This window comes from Hippocampus comes, unplaced genomic scaffold (assembly GCF_001891065.2).
Source record: "Hippocampus comes isolate QL1 unplaced genomic scaffold, H_comes_QL1_v1.1 scaffold382, whole genome shotgun sequence".
Taxonomy (NCBI): domain Eukaryota; kingdom Metazoa; phylum Chordata; class Actinopteri; order Syngnathiformes; family Syngnathidae; genus Hippocampus; species Hippocampus comes.
Genome location: NW_017805156.1, coordinates 283,287 through 300,928, shown reverse-complemented (window position 1 = coordinate 300,928; position 17,642 = coordinate 283,287). Strand labels below are relative to the sequence as shown.

At 46.1% G+C, this 17,642-nt stretch overlaps 1 protein-coding gene across 1 annotated transcript; it reads right to left on the bottom strand.

The window, feature by feature from the left end:
* Window positions 1-1,532: 1,532 nt before the first annotated feature.
* Window positions 1,533-17,249, bottom strand: gigyf1a (GRB10 interacting GYF protein 1a). Its single transcript, XM_019868672.1, is given in 25 exon segments — window positions 1,533-2,244; window positions 3,417-3,561; window positions 3,647-3,691; window positions 3,781-3,944; window positions 4,021-4,175; window positions 4,278-4,480; window positions 4,857-5,057; window positions 5,149-5,289; window positions 5,422-5,492; window positions 5,588-5,688; window positions 5,798-5,898; window positions 6,049-6,350; window positions 6,437-6,608; window positions 8,655-8,794; window positions 9,084-9,269; window positions 9,718-9,838; window positions 9,966-10,195; window positions 10,344-10,543; window positions 11,492-11,600; window positions 11,826-11,943; window positions 12,057-12,152; window positions 12,288-12,417; window positions 14,034-14,097; window positions 14,178-14,853; window positions 17,036-17,249. Coding segments are annotated over 23 exon segments (3,234 nt in total). The 5' UTR covers window positions 14,069-14,097; window positions 14,178-14,853; window positions 17,036-17,249; the 3' UTR covers window positions 1,533-2,176.
* Between the last annotated feature and the right edge of the window lie 393 nt (window positions 17,250-17,642).

The window sequence follows — 17,642 nt, the reverse complement described above, 5'->3', positions numbered from 1 at the left end:
GATGCTGCAATTTTTTTTTTTTTCCTCAACCTTTCATTCACAAGTTCGAGCTAACAAAAGGCAACGTGATCGCACCCCACCAATGGATCACCCCCAGACCGAACCAGAAACACCAACGATATATTTATATATATTCATATATATATAAAAACACACACACACACTTGACATACACTGTGCTGAGCACTGACACACGTCACACTCACTCTGAAAAAGAGCTAATGTCTCAATGGCCATGCACCCGATCCAAGTTCTTAGGCACAAATGTGCATTCACACACACACACACACACACACACACACACACACACACACACACACACACACGCACGCGCACCGTTCAATCATTTTCAACCCAAATTAGGCTGTGGTGAATTTATTTTTTTTCTTGTCCTTTCAAATTTACACCATCTCTGAATAACTGTGCTGCTATCTAGTGGTGAACAGTGGGAATACATCCAACATTGACGAGCGATAGATGAAAATATGATAATTACAACAAAAAAAAAAAAATCTGCCAAATAGTGAGACCTGGAACCTGTGATTGAGGGCGGGGTTTACTATACTACTTATTAGTTGATATTGGGTCATATGACCTGTCCTAGAAATAAGGCTGGTACTGACCCGATACCGGTACCTGGTATCAGTGCTTGCGCATTGATTGAATTGAATTGTTATTATTACCATTTGCACATTCGCCCACACCACATGAAAAACATCAGCCTGCCCATTCACTTACTGAATACAAATAATCTTACTCATCAGTCCATTCACACCCAATTTCAAAGCCCTCCGTCCCTCCATTCCCAAAGTGCAAAACGTGAGTCTCTGCAATCACACCCACAAGGAAAAAAGAAACATTCCACTTTCCAGTCACATGTACATGTTAACATATGTTGTGTCCAAGCGTTATGTCAACATTTGTCCACTCGCGTAGACAGGTCAACAAGGGTCTGTGCATTCACACACACACACACACACACACACACACACACACACACACACACACACACACACACACACACACACACACACACACACACACACACACACGCACGCGCACGCACACACACACACACAAAAGCACATTATTGAAAATGAGTACCTGTCGTCTCGACTCATTTCTTTCAACAGCAAATGAACAATCTCACTCGCACGCACAAGCCCGCGATCATCTTCTCCGGTGATTTCCCCCAGTCATTCAAACGCGACAGAGTTTATCACGAAAGCGGAGGGAGAGAGAGAGAGAGAGAGAGAGAGAGACGGAGCTGCTAAGAGAAAGGATGTGTTGTGCAATTGCCCTCTCTCTTACTCAATGCTCACTCACACACACAAACATCAAAGTACAAAATAAACATTAGACCAAAACAACTCAAGAATGGCCACTTTTCTCACACTAATAGAAAGCAACTTAAAAAAAAAAAAGACATTGTGCACACTGGTATATTACTGACAAAGAACCAATCACACATCAGTCATTCAGACACATTCACAAAAATATCCACTTCTATCACTAACCCATTTTTTTTGGGATTTTTTTTTTTTTAGGCAAGTGCAAATCTTCAAGTTTTTATAATCCACTTTTCAATAGCTTTACTTTTTTCATATAAACGTAAAAAAATGCAAAACAGAAATATCAACAGTGTTTGTCTTTCGAGAAAAAGGATTTGCTCTCAACTTAAAGGTCCCCGACTTTGAAACGCTCAACACCCGCCCCCACCCACCAAGACCCCCGCCCGTGTTAACACTTCCAGTTGTGATGCACACATACCGCGTGCACACTGATTCTGAGCGCGCACGCACACACACGCAGTCACAAATCACACACAGACGAAAAAGAAATATTCAAATCCCATCTCAATAAAGTGCATTAGTTCAGTATAAGGTGCTTAAAATGTTGAGTGCCAGAGGATACCCATGTTTCTTTGAAACCCATGCCCCCACCCCGCCCCCGTTGCCCCTGCTCAACTGGTGCAGCAAGGAGCCCCTTTTTGTCACAACCCCAAGAGGAGTGGCGCAGACAAGCCCCGCCCCTCCCCCAAACCGCGTACCTCCTCTTAGTCCTGCTCCCTTCCCCCCGCCCCGGGTTCCCCTAGCAGTGCACATTCGTCATCAGGTTTGTCTGATTAAAAGACAAAAAAGGCCTCAGGTAGCTATTGCTGCTGCGCTGCGTCACATCAGTAATCCTCCACCATCTCCATCTCATTCAGGCTCAGACACTCGGCCGTACTGTGGAATGAGTAGCCTGCAGGCAGGAGAAGGAACAGGGAAGCAGGAGTTGCGTCAGTAGTAGGACGCGTCAATAACGCTAATTCGATGAAGTGCAAAAAAATGTTTAGTGGGCGATGGAAGACGCTAATGGAACCAAAGTACCGGCATCCACATTACTTCTCCAAGTGGCCAATCCGTTTACTTCCTGCAAATCTATATACATTTTTCAAAATAAAGGAGGAGAAGGTTGTTTTTAAAGAAACCAATGCACGCATGGGCGAACCATCTATCAGAGACAGTTCCACAGGGTTCAATTTTGGGCCCCTTGCTGTTTCATTGTGTTTGCTTCTCCTGGGTTCCTGGGTTCCACCTTAAGAAACCATGGTAGTAACTTTCACTGCTATGTGGATGACGGGCAGATCTATGTCCCACTAAGCAAAAAGGAGGTTTTCTCCTTAAGGTCATTTTTGCCCTGTTTGGAGGATATCAAAGCCCAGATGGCACTAAACATGTTCAACTTCAATGAAAAGAAAACAAGTTGTGTTGTTTAGGCCCTTGTACATCTCACCCTGTTAACTTGAGTTTCATTAAAAGGCAACATTTTGGAATTTGGGTTTTAAATTGGGACAGTGATTTTAAGTTGGACCAGAAAATTGATGCTGCTGTTCAACCCAGTTTTTTTTTATTTTTTTTATCTTAGGCAGCTGGCTAAAGGTAAACCTCGCCTTTCACAAAAGCACTTCTTTTCATCTCGACCAGATTACTGAAATGGACTTTACTTTGGAGTCAGCCAGTCCTCCCTCAAGTGTCTCCAGTTGGTCCAAAATTCTGCTGCTCGCCTCCGAACCTCCTAACTGGAGCTCGTAGGAGGGAACACATAACTTCAATTGTGGCCTCCCTTTACATTTTAGAATTGATTTTGAGATTCTTTTGTCATTCAATCTTTTTTATATTCTTTGACTTTCGACTCAGCATGAAAATCCGCGTTGCTTTAGCGTTTGATTGTGTTCACTGTTTTTATGTTTAGTTATTTTTATGTTATTCATTGATTGTCTTTGTTTTGATATGCCTGATTTTAACTTTATGTACATTACTTTAGTATTCAGCCGTGATTGTTTTCAAGTGCTCTATAAATAAAAGTTGGTAAGGCGTGGCCAACGAGAACCACAGCTATAAATATGCAGGGGAGTTTGTGAGATGACATACCTAAGATGCTGGGATCCGAGTGCAGCATCATGGGCTGTTTTTTTTTCATCTTCCCTCCTTGGTTGTCATAGAGACCAGCCTTGCCCATGTGATTGGCCTGGAACATTGACTGCAGGGCGCTAGCGTTCATACCTCGCATCGTGTCCTGTGAAAAAGACGTCAATAAAAGCAAAATAGTGCAGTGTGAGCCACGCGACGGCTTGCAACTCGCTTTCAGCATTCGTATTTACCTGCAGAGGGAAGTTCATGTTCAGGCCAGCCACTTCCTTTGACAGCTGAGACCATTCAGAACAAAAAGCATTTCACGTGTGGGACCAAGACAGCAAAGTCAAATTTGTCTTATGTCATCTCAGCTGCAGTTTACCTGCTGCTGCTGTCTCAGTTGGTTGCCCTTCTGTTTGGCACGTCGCTCCAGAAACTGTTTGGTGAACTCTTTGGCTTCCACTGTGTCCCCCAGGTAGGACTGGATGAAGTCCAACACTGCCAAGGGAGACTCCACCCCCTTCAGGTAGGCCACAATCGTAGCAACTGTGACACAAGGACCAAAGCGTCGCAATCACATTGCCCTCTTCCTCTGTCCAAATAGTGACGGCAGCAAAGTTACCATCCAGAGAAGAGGAGTTGCTGGCAGAAGTGTTGAGGGTGTGCAGCATCTGCTCACACCAGGTGGTGAAGCCGTCCTGAGGCTTCATGCCCTGCAACAGCTTCAGCAGATTCTCCTCATCATCTGTGCGCTTACGACGCATCATGTACTGCTCACTGGAGGGGCCCCACACACACACACACACGCAAGGGCTGGAGCCAACGCGATGCAAGCGGAACGGTACGGAAATGAAAGCACCACAAGGGCAACATACAGACCTGAGTGAAGGGCTGCTGCGACTGTTCTTTAAGCCCAAGCTACTGTTGCTGTTACCGCGCAGGCTGGCCTGGTTCTTCACAGCCTCTTCCCACATGCCGATGCTGCCACTTTTGCCCTCCATGCCTCCAGGCCCACCCCAGATGCCAACGCCGTCCCCCCACTGGCCTCCAATAGAGGAACTCCCCATTGACATGCCCGAGTGCTGCAAATCGGAAACAAAAAGAGCATTAACATTTCACACGCAGTTGTGCTTTTTTTGGCCACTGGATTTCGCCCCCCCCACCCAAACCCCTATTTTATTTCTGTTTTTATTCTTCATGTTATTATCTGGATAATTTGGTAAAATGGTTGAACGCAACTTCCCAACCTCATTGGAATTGGGTTTTTATCGCTCTCTCGCTCCCCCCAAAATTAAAAAACTGATCAAAACAAATTAAACCAGTATTAAAACTCATCAAAACTAACTAAACTTAAGCAACTATCGTCAAACCAAAATAAAAATGAGAAAATCCCAACCTACTACAACCCTGATGCAGGCAAAATACAAGAAATGTATAATGGTTAATAGCGAGGCCTACCCGCTCCCTCTATTGCTGGGCTCTCTGCTGCTGATGCTGCTGCTGCTTCAGGAGTCTTTCCGTCTCCTGCTGCATCTCCAGCAAAGAGAGGGGCTTCCCCGTTTTCGAGAGCCCAGAGGAAGATGCCCCGCTCCAGCTGACGCTGCCTGCCACTGGCCCCTGCTGCTGTGGGGCCTGCTGCAGCAACTTCAAAATCAGCTCCTGCTGCCGACGACACCGAAGCTCGTTACGGCCGTCAGCCGGGGCAAAACGGATTGAGGGAGAAATGGGGGGAAAAAAAAAAACACTTCACCTGCTTGCGTCTGAAGAGCTCTTCATCCTCCCTTCTCTTTTGCTCCTCCTGTTGCCTCCTCTTCTCCTCCCTCCTCTTGCGTTGCTGCTCCTCTTCCTCCCGCTTCGCCCTGAGTTCAGCGTCTCGCCTTTCCTGCTGGAGCTGGATGGAGTACGTTACAACCGCAACATTAACTCGAGAGAGAGAGAGAGAGAGGGAGAGAGAGAGAGACAAAAAAAAAAAAAAAAAACTCGGCGAGCAGTGAAGCAATCGTTTGAACAGCAAACATCAAACCTTTTGAAGCTGTTCCAGAGTTGGACCCTGAGTAGAACGATTCATTATGTCCCAAAGACTGGCTTCACCACCTATGGTACGCGCAAAAAGGGCATTTTAAGCATGGCACCACTGCCATTTATGTGTATGCTTTGCTCACATCCCCCACTCGTCGAAAACAGCGCACCTGACGGCTGTGAAGCTGAGGTATACATGTCCCACATGGACCCTGTATCTGGCACTGACATTGACCTGTTCATCGAAGGCATCATACCCTGCTCACTGCACCTGCGTTGTGCAGAGCAAAGACCGACTGATGACGCGGGCTGACGCGCCAAAGGCCCTCCGCAGTTTTTGTCTTCCGAGCTCACGCTCGCAGAGGGCTGTCGGCACTCACCTGTTAATGAGCTGGAATAACTGCTGCTGTTGGAGCTGCTGATAAAGAGCTGCCGCCGCCAGCTCCTGCTGTTTTTTCAGACGCTCCTGGTCCAGGTTTCCCTGAGGGGGGTGGTTGACAAGAGGACAGTTCGTCAGCGGCACGCCTCGGCAAACAAGAAAGCCAGCATCTCTAACTACAAACACGGATCAAAAGTGTCTTTTCTGCATGCACGGGCGTCCGTTAATCCTGAGAAGATGAAAATCTATTACCGTGGCCTGTCTATCCATCTTCCCTCCCTTGTGCATCCACCCCTTCCCATCGTCTATGTTGGCTGAGCTCTGACTCACAGTCCCGGCGGGCCCCCTGGTGGGCTGCGGGCGCTGCGTCGGTGGTGGCTGTCTCACCAGCAGGGGCGGCGGGGAGGGCCCCGGGGCGAAGGGGACGCGGCCCCACATCTTGATGACGTCGCCCAGGGGTTGGAAGCCCTCGTCGCAGCCCCGCTTGACCAAAAGGGTCATGGTGAAGTAGCCTGCTTGGAACCACTCGCACATCTCCACAGTAGTGAATGGACCTGGGCAGAGAGCCGGATTCTTTCGGTTCTCGTTGTCACCCACGACCAAATAAAACGCTGCGCAAATCCACGTCGAGAGGAATTACCCTGAATCTCTCCCTGTGGGTCCTTGTAGAACCACTTCATGGCGGCCTCGTGCGACAGAGGCAGAGCGGCTGCGGTGTTCCTGCTCTCCTGCTGCTGCTGCTGCAGAGCTTGTGTGAAACACTCCTCTTCTAAAGATGTATCCTGCAACGATGCCACCATCTTTTCCGCCTCCTAGACACAGACCAAAAAAAAAAAAGAGGCCATCGGACTCCTCACCATACTGCACTGCATGAACCACTTTGCTGAGTTTGCATCTCAGGGTTTCTGGCCTTGGTGTGAACCAGGTTTTGTATGAAGAAAAAAACATCTTTTGGAGTTTCTTAGACAAACTAGCCACGTACAGGATGACCACATTCAGCCTCACATTTCTATCTTCAAGCTCAGGTGTTGTGACCCTTCTTCTCCTGGTGAATTGAACAAAGGCCCAGTGAGGTTACCCACTGTTAGTAAGAACAGACAGAAATCAGCAAGGGTCTTGTTGAATCCGCCAGGAGAAGAAGGACCACTATAAACTTTTTGAAAAGAGGTGAAACATCTTTAGTGCACTGAATCGAAAAGTAATTTTTTTTGTTTGTTTTACATGGAAGTCAACCAAAATATTCTCTTTACAATTTGTTATATGCGTCTTTACTTGTCTAAACACTGAATTTTAATTGCTAGTGCGTTTGTGGAAGATGAGTTAAGCAGTAAAATCCACCCATTTTTGGCCAAATCAGTGCGCGGCCATTTTGTTACTTGCTGTCGACTGAAAATGACATCACAGTTACTCAGGGTTCAAGTAACGACCAATCATGGCTCAGCTTTAGAAAATGGGTGAGCCGTAAATGGTTGTTAACAGATTATGAATCAGATTGGCATATTTAGACAAGTGGTGCTGTATAGAACATATTCTTGTCAAGAAGATTTTGGGGTTGACGTCCCCTTTCAAAGCATTACTCTTGCATTGGATCTAATTACAATGTGCAGTGTACCAAATGACTTATGTGAGTATATACACTTCAGTAAAAAGTAGTTTAAAAAAAAAAAACTTACACTGGGTCATCACAGTCCCGCTGTGCACTCTCAACTCCTGCCCCACATGATCTTGAACAGGGCGACCACTCACTCCACGTACCCCAGGCCCCGTTGACACTGTCTGGGTAATGCCCAGCTGCGACACACTGCCCACTGAAACACCACTGGCAAGAAAACAGCACAGTTCAGACTACCGAATAAATTAACACTCCATGGTCTTGGCTGATTGGAAGTTAATGTGATCAACCCTAAAGCTCACACAACTTTCTGTCAGTTTCTCTTTGAACAAATTACCATATTTTCTGCACTATAAGGTGCTTCGGAGTGTAAGGCGCACCCCCAATGAACACCAGCGACGTGAGTAAGCTTAAAACATTTTAAACTGCTTCAAGCTTTCTTTATATGTATTCACAATAATTTTGGACTATACTGTTGTTTTTAGGCTACAAAACAAGTGAACGAATAATCGGCTCTCCTGACCCATTCCCCTCTTAGTCCACAATTGTTCAATTAATATTACAGTTGATTTGTTACAATTTTATATGTTAAAGGAAAACAAAAATGAACATTTTCTGTACGATTTCAACTAAAAATTAAAAAAAAAAAAAAAAAAAGCTAATTTAGCAAAAGCATGAAACTATTTTCTAGTCTCAACACGATATTCTGATTATTATTACATTCATGCAATGAGAAGAAAAAGCCATTTTCATCAATTTCAATGCGCCGCCATTTTGTCCTATAGTGCCCTCTGCTGTTGACTGAAAGTGATGTCATAGTGCCTCAAAAAAAAAAAAAAAAAAAAAAAAAAGCTAATTTAGCAAAAGCATGAAACTATTTTCTAGTCTCAACACGATATTCTGATTATTATTACATTCATGCAATGAGAAGAAAAAGCCATTTTCATCAATTTCAATGCGCCGCCATTTTGTCCTATAGTGCCCTCTGCTGTTGACTGAAAGTGATGTCATAGTGCCCACACAACTCACCCGTTTCGTGTTCAGGACTGCATGAACCCCGTCATGTTTTTTTTTGCTTTTTGCTTTTGCCCTCTCCTTTCATAATGAAATGTGTTTTCAGTTGTATCTATCCTTTTTGATCAAACCCATGGAAAAAAAAATCATAATAAAAATAGCAAAAGACCCCATTTGCAAATTAAGCTCTCAGATTGCCGTTTGACTGCATACAAGGAGGAACGATCCATACCTGTTGCAGGTGTTTCATGCCCTCGTCGTCCTCAGTGTCTCCTACCCCGGACGTAGGGAGGAGTGGAGCAGCAGAAGATGGCGGTGGTGGAGGCAGCACTGAGGGGGCGGCAGTATTCGGGCTCACCTGGCTCTTGGATCCTACAACCAGAGTCACATTTGACACACAAATAAAAGCAATAGGCCTCGGATTTTTTCCCCCCTCTCAATTTTAGGTCAAGGTGAACACGTCAGCCGTCTGGGGCGGTGCAGCCACGTGACCAAGTGAGAGCAGCTGTTTCAGTAAACAAGATACTCAATCGCTGCAGATAAACATATTGGATATCAAACCAAAATGTCAACAGGAGCCACTCTTGACTGCTCTCGGCTTCGATGAGCTGAGAAGAGCGTTCACAAAGGCTGCCGTGCCCTCGAAGAAAGCGCCGCGTACCTTCACTTGGTGGGCTACTCTCCTTTAAAGGGTGGCTGCTGCTCAGCTGAGCCGTGTCCACTGTTGGGCCACTGTTGCTGGGCTGGGGCTCCAGGGATGGAGGGGCACAATGGGCAGGAGGGGAGGAGGAAGGCGCCGCTGGCTTTGCCTCCCCATCGACTGCAGCTGATGGGGATTCCTTACTCTCTGAAGGAAGGAAAGAAAAGTGATTAACGGAGAATCAAAATAGCTCCATTGTATTGTATTGTACAAGGCGCAACGAAATGGGCACAGCTTGTCCAAGAGACGGCGAGGAAAAACAATGACCAGCAGGGAAATGCAGAACGGGAGCACGCCAGGTCACCTTTTATAGTGACCCGTTTTCGCAGATGAAAAGATAAAAAAAAACAAAGCTAGTGTAAGGATAGCGCAAAATGGATTTAGGGAAAGAAAACAAAAATTGTAATGAATCAAACAGGCACACATTAGTACACGATACGCAGAATATGAACATATGTGAAGGTGGGGCGGGTAACATGACAGCCCAGACGCAGTGTGCAGGCAACCACATCCCGGCTGCAGCTGCACTGAATAAACTACAAGCAACAAGGTGCAGGTAATCTGTGCCGCAGACCACCAGGAGGAATCGACTGACCCTTATCTTTGTCTCCATCACCGCCGTTTCTCTCCGTGTCGGGAGGACTCTCCTCTTCCTCTTCCTCCTCAGTGCCCTTGAACTCCAACTCTTCCTCCAGGATTGTCTCCTTGCCACCCTTCTGACAAACGTCCACCAGAAGAAATGGGGAACTTGAATAAGGTATGCTCGCAGAGATCAAGACCAAAACAAACTCGTACTGGCCTTTTGAAAATGTCTTGAATTGCACACGGCCCATCGAAACTCACCTTCATGGGCATGAACGCGCCAGAGGAGTCAAAAGTTCCCATTCCTCCATCCTCCTCATCCATACACCACTCAGGCAGGCCGTCCCTGTCGTCCTCCGGACCGTCGCTGCCGGCGCGCCGGCGACTACCGCCCAGGTTCTCGGGACCCCCGAAGTCAAAATCGAATTTGCGGCGGCGACTGTCACCTGGACAGCCGTGATCCCGCCAGCCTGCTGAGCGGGGACCGCCATCTGACAAGAGAACCCACGGGTGAGCGCTACATCTAGCTTGAGTCTCATAAAGCCGTACATCAGACATTCATTGAACAAAAGGGGGAGGGGAAAAGAAAAAAATAACAGGAGTACAACTCAATATAGAAAGTGTTTGTGTTGATCATACCGTCCCTGCGGGGTCCAGCAACTCTCCAACTGCTTGCCGGCTCGCCCTCCTCCCCCTCCTGCTCTTCCCGGAGGGTGCGCCAGTTATCGCTGTCAGCCCTTGTGTACTCCTTCCTGCCGGAACCCCCGGGACCTGCAGACTCCTCAAAGCCAGGGCGGCCCACCTCCCGTCGAAGCGGCTTCTCAAATCGACGCTCACCTCTGAAAATTGCAATTTAACAATTGGGGGGCGGAGCAAAGAAATGATCAGGTTACGAAGGGGACGTTCTCGGAATTCAATCTCCTTAAAGTTGTGGTAAGACAAGGAAGGGAAAAGAGAACCGTAATTTCCTGTGGATAACACTCACATTTTTGAAAAAAAAAAAATATTCCCCCCTGCCAAATCACATTTTATGGATGTTTGAGGGCCTGGCGAGGCTCCATAGCTGGAAGCTAGTTTACATTGCCAACGGTTGCCAACAACTTGAGGTCACATTCAATCGTTAATTCAGGGCGCTAAAAAACAAGCTGACTGTTGCCAGCATGAGCGGCTTCGAGCAGCTTGAGCGCCAAGAAAGTTTCGGCGGTTTTGGGGTAATTTGATGTCAGTGACTCTGACAATGACATTGATTCTTCTGAATTGGCTCAAGTTTTTGAGACACTCCACATTATGGCTTCACAAATGGGCTAAAAATAGACAGATTTTGACATTGGTTCTTTTCACGCATGCCCAAACAGTATTCTTTTGGTTTTTTTTTATGCAATATCGTGAAAGACATGCAAGCCATGTTTCAAGTGAAAAATCAAGCATGAATTTTGAACATTTGGCAATGTTCGCAGGAAACAACAAGCTTGTTTCACTTTTACTGGAGAATAAACGGCGAGCATTTTTTTTAAAAATCCTCAAATGACAATCGCCAAAGATGTCTGTCTTTCTAAAATGAGAGCCAATTCGAAGAAACCAGAAACCATGAAAATATCTTTGGCACTCAGAAAATAACTGCAGTGTAATAAAGGATGCCAGCAAATCGACGGACCATATATAGGTTCATATGTGAATTCAGAGAGAGAGGAAAAAAAAAACTTTTTAAGGCCGGTTTGGAGGAGCGTATTTTACTCGGGTACGCGGCTTATTCACGGGAGAATTCCAATCTGTGCCGACTTCCTTACCGGTCATCCCAACTCTGGCTACGGTGCATCTCTCTGGAGCTCCGACCAAAACCAACCTCGGCATCTTCAATACTTCTTTGGTAGAATCCACCTTCGCCGCGGGCCCGGCCTGTTCGCGCACAAACACACAGACGCGTACTCAAGCATGTGTGGCTGCACAAAGCCGGCTCAATAGGAAGTGAGCTCCACCAAGATGGTGGAAATCAACACTTGAGCATTTCCCGAAAGAGCTGCCCATGCCACCACTGGAGTTACAGCCGGAGCACATTTCTTTATTTTGGCCGTGCCACATTTGAAGTCTCATCCTCGTTTTTCCCCAAAGGAGCAATCGTACCTCTGCTGCCTCTTGCGGCGCCCCGTCCTCGCACCGCTCCGGCCGGGGCAGCTCCACTCGCCCCCTTTCCCATGAGCCGCAGAACAGCCACACTATTCACAGACATGGAGAAGTTCCTCTGCGAGTGGGGGGGAAAGAGCAGGGGGGCGGGGGGGAAAGAATGTGAGGAATGTCAGCCAATGGAGAGGCTCACCTTGACGTTGTCACTGCGGTTTGTGTTGCGAGGCTGACCTGCTCCTCCTCAGTGAGAGGCACCAGTGCCAGCGGCTGCATGGGCTCATCTTGCAGAATAGCAGCAAATTCCTTATCCTGCATGTCCTCCGGGACCTAAGATAAAACAACAGCGGAGCCTTCAGAGAACACGGCGTCATCGGCCAACCGGCGGGAAAACAACTACGGTACTCGAAAGATGGCGAGCACATTGAACTACGCCACGCGGGAGCGAGGAATGGCGCCACCTACCTTGTTGTCTTTGATATAAAGTGCTAACATCTCCTCTCGGCCGTAGCGGTAGTCGGCCAGCTTGTACTTTGGCATGGGGGGGGAGGGAGGGGGGGACGTCACACTCCCCCCACTGGACAGTGCACGGAGCCTGGGGTTGGGACGGACGGGCACGGAGAAAACGTTGAGCATCAATTTGTCATTCGAGCGAGACGAGAGAATGAGAGCAAATCAGACTGAAAGCTCAACCCGATGGGTTTTCCTCAATATTGCAATTGCGATTTAATGGACCGTCATGTTTTTCCCGAGGTCCTCATCCAATGTATTTGTTTTTTTAACAAACACAAGCAATCTGTGCTACAATAAACAATGCCAGATTAAATAGGAGGCAGGAAAAGAGCGATTGTGTAACTGTTAAATTGTCATCTGAATTTGCAAAACACACTTAACAAGAAACCTTGCTGACTTTGCATTCCGTAGCAAGTCAACTGTCGCCCCCACACTGAATGAATGCACTCTGCTTCGTAATATATTAGCTTTCCAATTTGAGCTGGAAAGAAAAAAAAAAAAAAGCTGTTACAAGAAGGAGCAGCTTCCAAAGCCGGCAGCTGAACAATGGCTCCATTCACTTGCCTCTCAGAGGAGCGTTATTGACTCACAGGCCCACATCTAAACCATATGTACCTCTGAGAGGAGGTGGGTGTCGGGTGTTAGCGGCAGCACGGCCGAGTCAGAGAAAAGCGAGAGAGCGCAAAGCCAATTAGGTGAAAACTTCCAATCCCCTCACTGGATTTATTAAAGCATCCATTTGTGCGCATAGGGCAAACTGAAGTAACTAATTTTTCTTACCAATTTATTCAAATCATGACGCCCTCTGCACCCCCCCCCCTTTTTTTTCTTCTTCTTAAGAATAGCAAAATAAGGACCAGAGTCAGATGCAAGCAAGCGGCTGCAGATGTGCCGAGGCGAAAGAGAGAAATATTCTCCCCGTCTGGCCGCGTACCGGGGAACGTTCACAACTAGTTAGTAATGGAGTGTGACCAAACGGCAGGCGACACCTCCCTCCCATTCATCGCCGCACAAACACCCACCGGCAAGGTGGAAATGGAAGGGACGATGTCTCCGTGGCGACTTGAAATCAATCACTGATTCAACTTGAATTGTCTTTGGGATTAATAAAAGGAGCCACTGGAACCACGAAAGACTCAGTAACAATACTCTTAAACAAGGCTGCACAATAGATTGGGAGTGGCGGGGCTGGGGGGGTCATTGCAATAACAGTGTGTGCAATATATGTATCGCAAAGGTGTGCGACTACAAAAAATATACATATTGAGATATATATGTATATGAAAGAGAGCAAGAGACAGAGACATACGTGTGTGTGAATATATACAGTATATACATAAATGAATAAATAAAAATTGGTACACACACACACACACACAAACACAAAATTACATGTCATTACAAATAGTGAGATAAGAATACATTAAAACTGCTGATTTTGGCGCCTGAAAAAAATGTCTCTTTCTTTCATTCAATGGCATCCTCTTTAGGTACATGTTAAATATCGCAATAATCTTGCCCTCGCACTATTCAACACCCACATCGCACCTGGCATGTTCTCCCAAATAGCGTGCAACTCAACTCTGAAGCCATATTGTTTGGCACGTAGAATGCTCACACTCCTTTTGTATGGAGAAACTTTTTTTTTTTTTGGGTGGTTGTGGTGTGCAACGGTGTCAAAACTGCGCTGTCGCTCACCATTCTGGGCCGAAGTTGAGAGTCTCAGCAGTCATATTCCTCACGTCCACACAGATGTGAGTACCTGGGAAGCAAACGCATTCTTTAGCGTCATACGTCGTTATTGTTGACATATTTTTAAGCCGCGTGTAGAAGCGGGCGTACCCCGTCCAGAGATGTGGGAGCAGGCTGGACCAGGCTGGAGCTGGCTGGGTTTAGTTAGGCTTGGGTGACTAGAAGGCTGAGTGGTGCTTAAGCTGTGGTCACAGGGCGCCCCCCCCCCAACACACCTCAAAAAATACACATCCACAAGAATAGCTGCCAGTTGTAGGTGCTTGAGGGGTACCAGGTTATCAGTCCGTGCTCGCTTCGGGAGGGCTTTGACGACAGATTGGAGAATGGAAGCTCCTGCTACTCACAGACCATGAAGGTTGCAAAACATTGAAAGAAAAAGGAACTTTGGAAATTATCAATGGAACAAAAAAGAGGAATTGCAAGTATCTCTCACTTGCTCCCTTGCGCTCGCTCAATCGTTTTTGTTTTGTTTTTACAGCAGTTAGATCTCACATTTAAACTCAGAACCTGAACCACTTCATCAAAAAAAAAAAAAAATTAAAAAAGTCACAGGCGCCTCAAAAAAAAAGAAAAAAAAAAAGAAAAAAAAGGCTGCCGGAACAGCTGCCGAGAGCAGACGCGACCCGCACTCCTCTTCTCCGTGCTCGCCCTCCTTTCCTTTCCCTTTTCTTGGCGCCTTTCTCGCTCGCTCCGACTAAAATGTGGATTGGCGGAGACGACCGTCCAGGTAACGCCTTGACTTCCTGTCCTCCTTTCCTCTCCGCCACTGGAATAGACATCAAAGAAAACAAATAACTGATGAACACACCCTGATGCATCACATACATACATACCGGTACACACACACACACACACACACATATATATATATATATATATATATATATTTTTTTTTTTTTTTAAATATACAGCAGCGATGTCCAATTTTTAAAACAGCGAAGTGGAAGGCAGCAGTTAATCCATCACATCACACGGACGGTTTGGGGGAAAATACACACGAACATTTCCTTTAAAAAAAAAAAAAAATCAAAAAATGGGACAGCAAACTATTTCCAGGCAAGCGCCAAAAATCTGAAACCTCAGACTTCTCTTTCAATGTTGAGAGAAATCCGCTGGGGCGCAGCGACTTCCCTTAAAAACAACGTCACAGTAACAAAACAAACATCCAGTCGGCTCCATTTTCTTCAATTCTTGACACATTTTTGCACACCACTTCTTTAAATCAGCCATCATGTGGCGTGGTTACACAATTGTACGAGACAAGAGAATTTTTCTTAATTGCGGAGCAGTCCTGTTTTATTATCTTTGTTGACAGTGAGAACACACCTCACAGGACTATGCCCCCTTGAAGTGATTTATTATTGTGGTTGTATAATGTGATTGGAGTCTCTCCAAATGCATTTTCTGTATTTATTAAACACTGTATGGGGAAAGTTCCCAAGCTACACTTTGGATTGGATAATAATTGGAAAGAATGAATAACCCAAAGACTGACTATCAGTTTGTGAAAAATATCAAATTGATTCTAAATTGAAATATGTCTGTTCATCAAACTTTAAGTGGATAGTGACATTACAAGAGAGTGCAGTGGGGACCTACTGTAAAAACCCGTGAATAATATTCTTTAAAAAATAAAAGATTAAAAAAAACACTGAAGCGGGTATATAACGTGGCATAATTTAAAAAAAAAGGAAATGTTCACTGTGATTGTTTACATCAGGGGTCACCAAGGTGGTGCCCATGAGGACCACATGATCAGCCCCCTTGGCGCTGTTCCAAAAATAGCTCTAAAGTGATTAGGACATTGTGACTTTCTAGACATGTTGTAGCAATTATTGCTTAAAAAGGTAAACATGATCAGAGTCTGAAAGATCAAGTCTTAATCATAACACATACTAATATTATTAAAAGGTAATTTGAGCAAATACGTTATTTTGGATGAATGTCAATTTGGTTGGACAATCAGTACACAATAAGCCACTTTCACTCTGGTTTAGACGTTTTTACCGGTACCTAAGGGTTGTTTAAAAAACGGTAGCTAGGTGTTGTTTAAAAAATAATAATAAAGAGCAGAGAGCATGAACAAATTTTCTCAAAAATACGATTTGGGCATTTTTTTGGGGGGGGGGCAGATGTTTAAAATAGTGCTTTTACTGAGGACGGCAGGGATTAGAAAATAAATGGCGAGTATTTGGGCCAATTATACATTCTCAAAAGGATGATCAAATTTGATGTTGAGTAATTAGATAATGAATTACATTAATTGATGCAGTGACTTTGCCAGCACTTAGTTTCCACTACTGCAAAGCTCCAAGCTATTTCAAAGATTTCGGGTAGTTCTCCAAGCTCGCCGTCTTTTCGATCACATTTGTATTTGATCGTGTTTGCTCTGCAAAGCACTTTGACTTCAAAACGCGGCGTTTATAAAACCCGATTTCACTCCCTGGTGCACCTTCAATGTGAACTGGTGGCAAAATAAACAGCAAAGACGTCGCGCTGACTCACGCAATCCACATTGTTTGGTGGTGTGAAACTAGTAACGTGCGGGGTGTTGCTTGAAAGAATAAATGGCACAGATCGAGGGCGGTTGTCGAACCCTGATCCAAAGTGTGCGGTGTCCGCAGCTAGTAGCGTCGAAATTCGGTGTCGATGGCCGAGGCCTCCGAGGTTCAAATGACACAAGCAGCTATGATGGCGGAAAGGGGGGCGGAGTGTGGGGCTCCTGCGGGCCTGCTTGCCAACGGCCAGCGCTCGCTTTTAAAGTCCACGACGAGGGCGAGAAAGCAGAAAAAGAGAGAGAGTAAAAGACAGCGAGCGAAAGAGAGCGAGCAAAAGCGCGAGGAGTCCCAAAAGTCAACCGCGGCGACGCCATGTTAGCACGGCTGCTAACGCGAGGCAGCTAGGTCGCGATGAGGAACCAGGAGCTTTGCAAGCGCGGCTTAGCTTACCTTCACTTGTTTCCAATCGCAAGCACCAGCCAGGCTGCGTCGCCTACAGCCGATTTAATGCACGCGTCGCTATCCGAACACTCGTCAACGCGTTCGTTCGACACGATGGTACTCCCGGGAAGCCGTGCTCCGTGGCCGATGTCGTATTTTTGTTCTTCCTTGCCTTCCTCCAACGGTCGCATCAGTGTGTGTGTGTGCGTGCGTGTATGTGTGTTGCCTGCTAGTCTTGTTTGTGTTTCTGAAACATGGCCGTCCGTGTGGTACCACGTGACTGCACACTACAAGCGGCGAGCCAACCAGAGCTGGCGAAAGTACTCCAAACTCGAGTCTGTACTCAAATGCTTGCGTAAAAAAAGACTATTATAAGTCAAAATGCTGGCTCTGTACAAGTCTTTCGCAGCCGCACCAGACAAAAAGTTCAATGTCACGTTAGAAGGGATTAATTTCACGTTTTAATCACAGATATACAGACTCGTTACACAAGCGCGGCTAACGGACGTGCCCAAGTAGCTGCCATATTAGTAGGGGCGACGTTCCTATTATAAGCATTTATGCTGCATTCGCGGAAGGTAGGAAGTCGGGGTTATTTATCCCAATCGGATTGTCC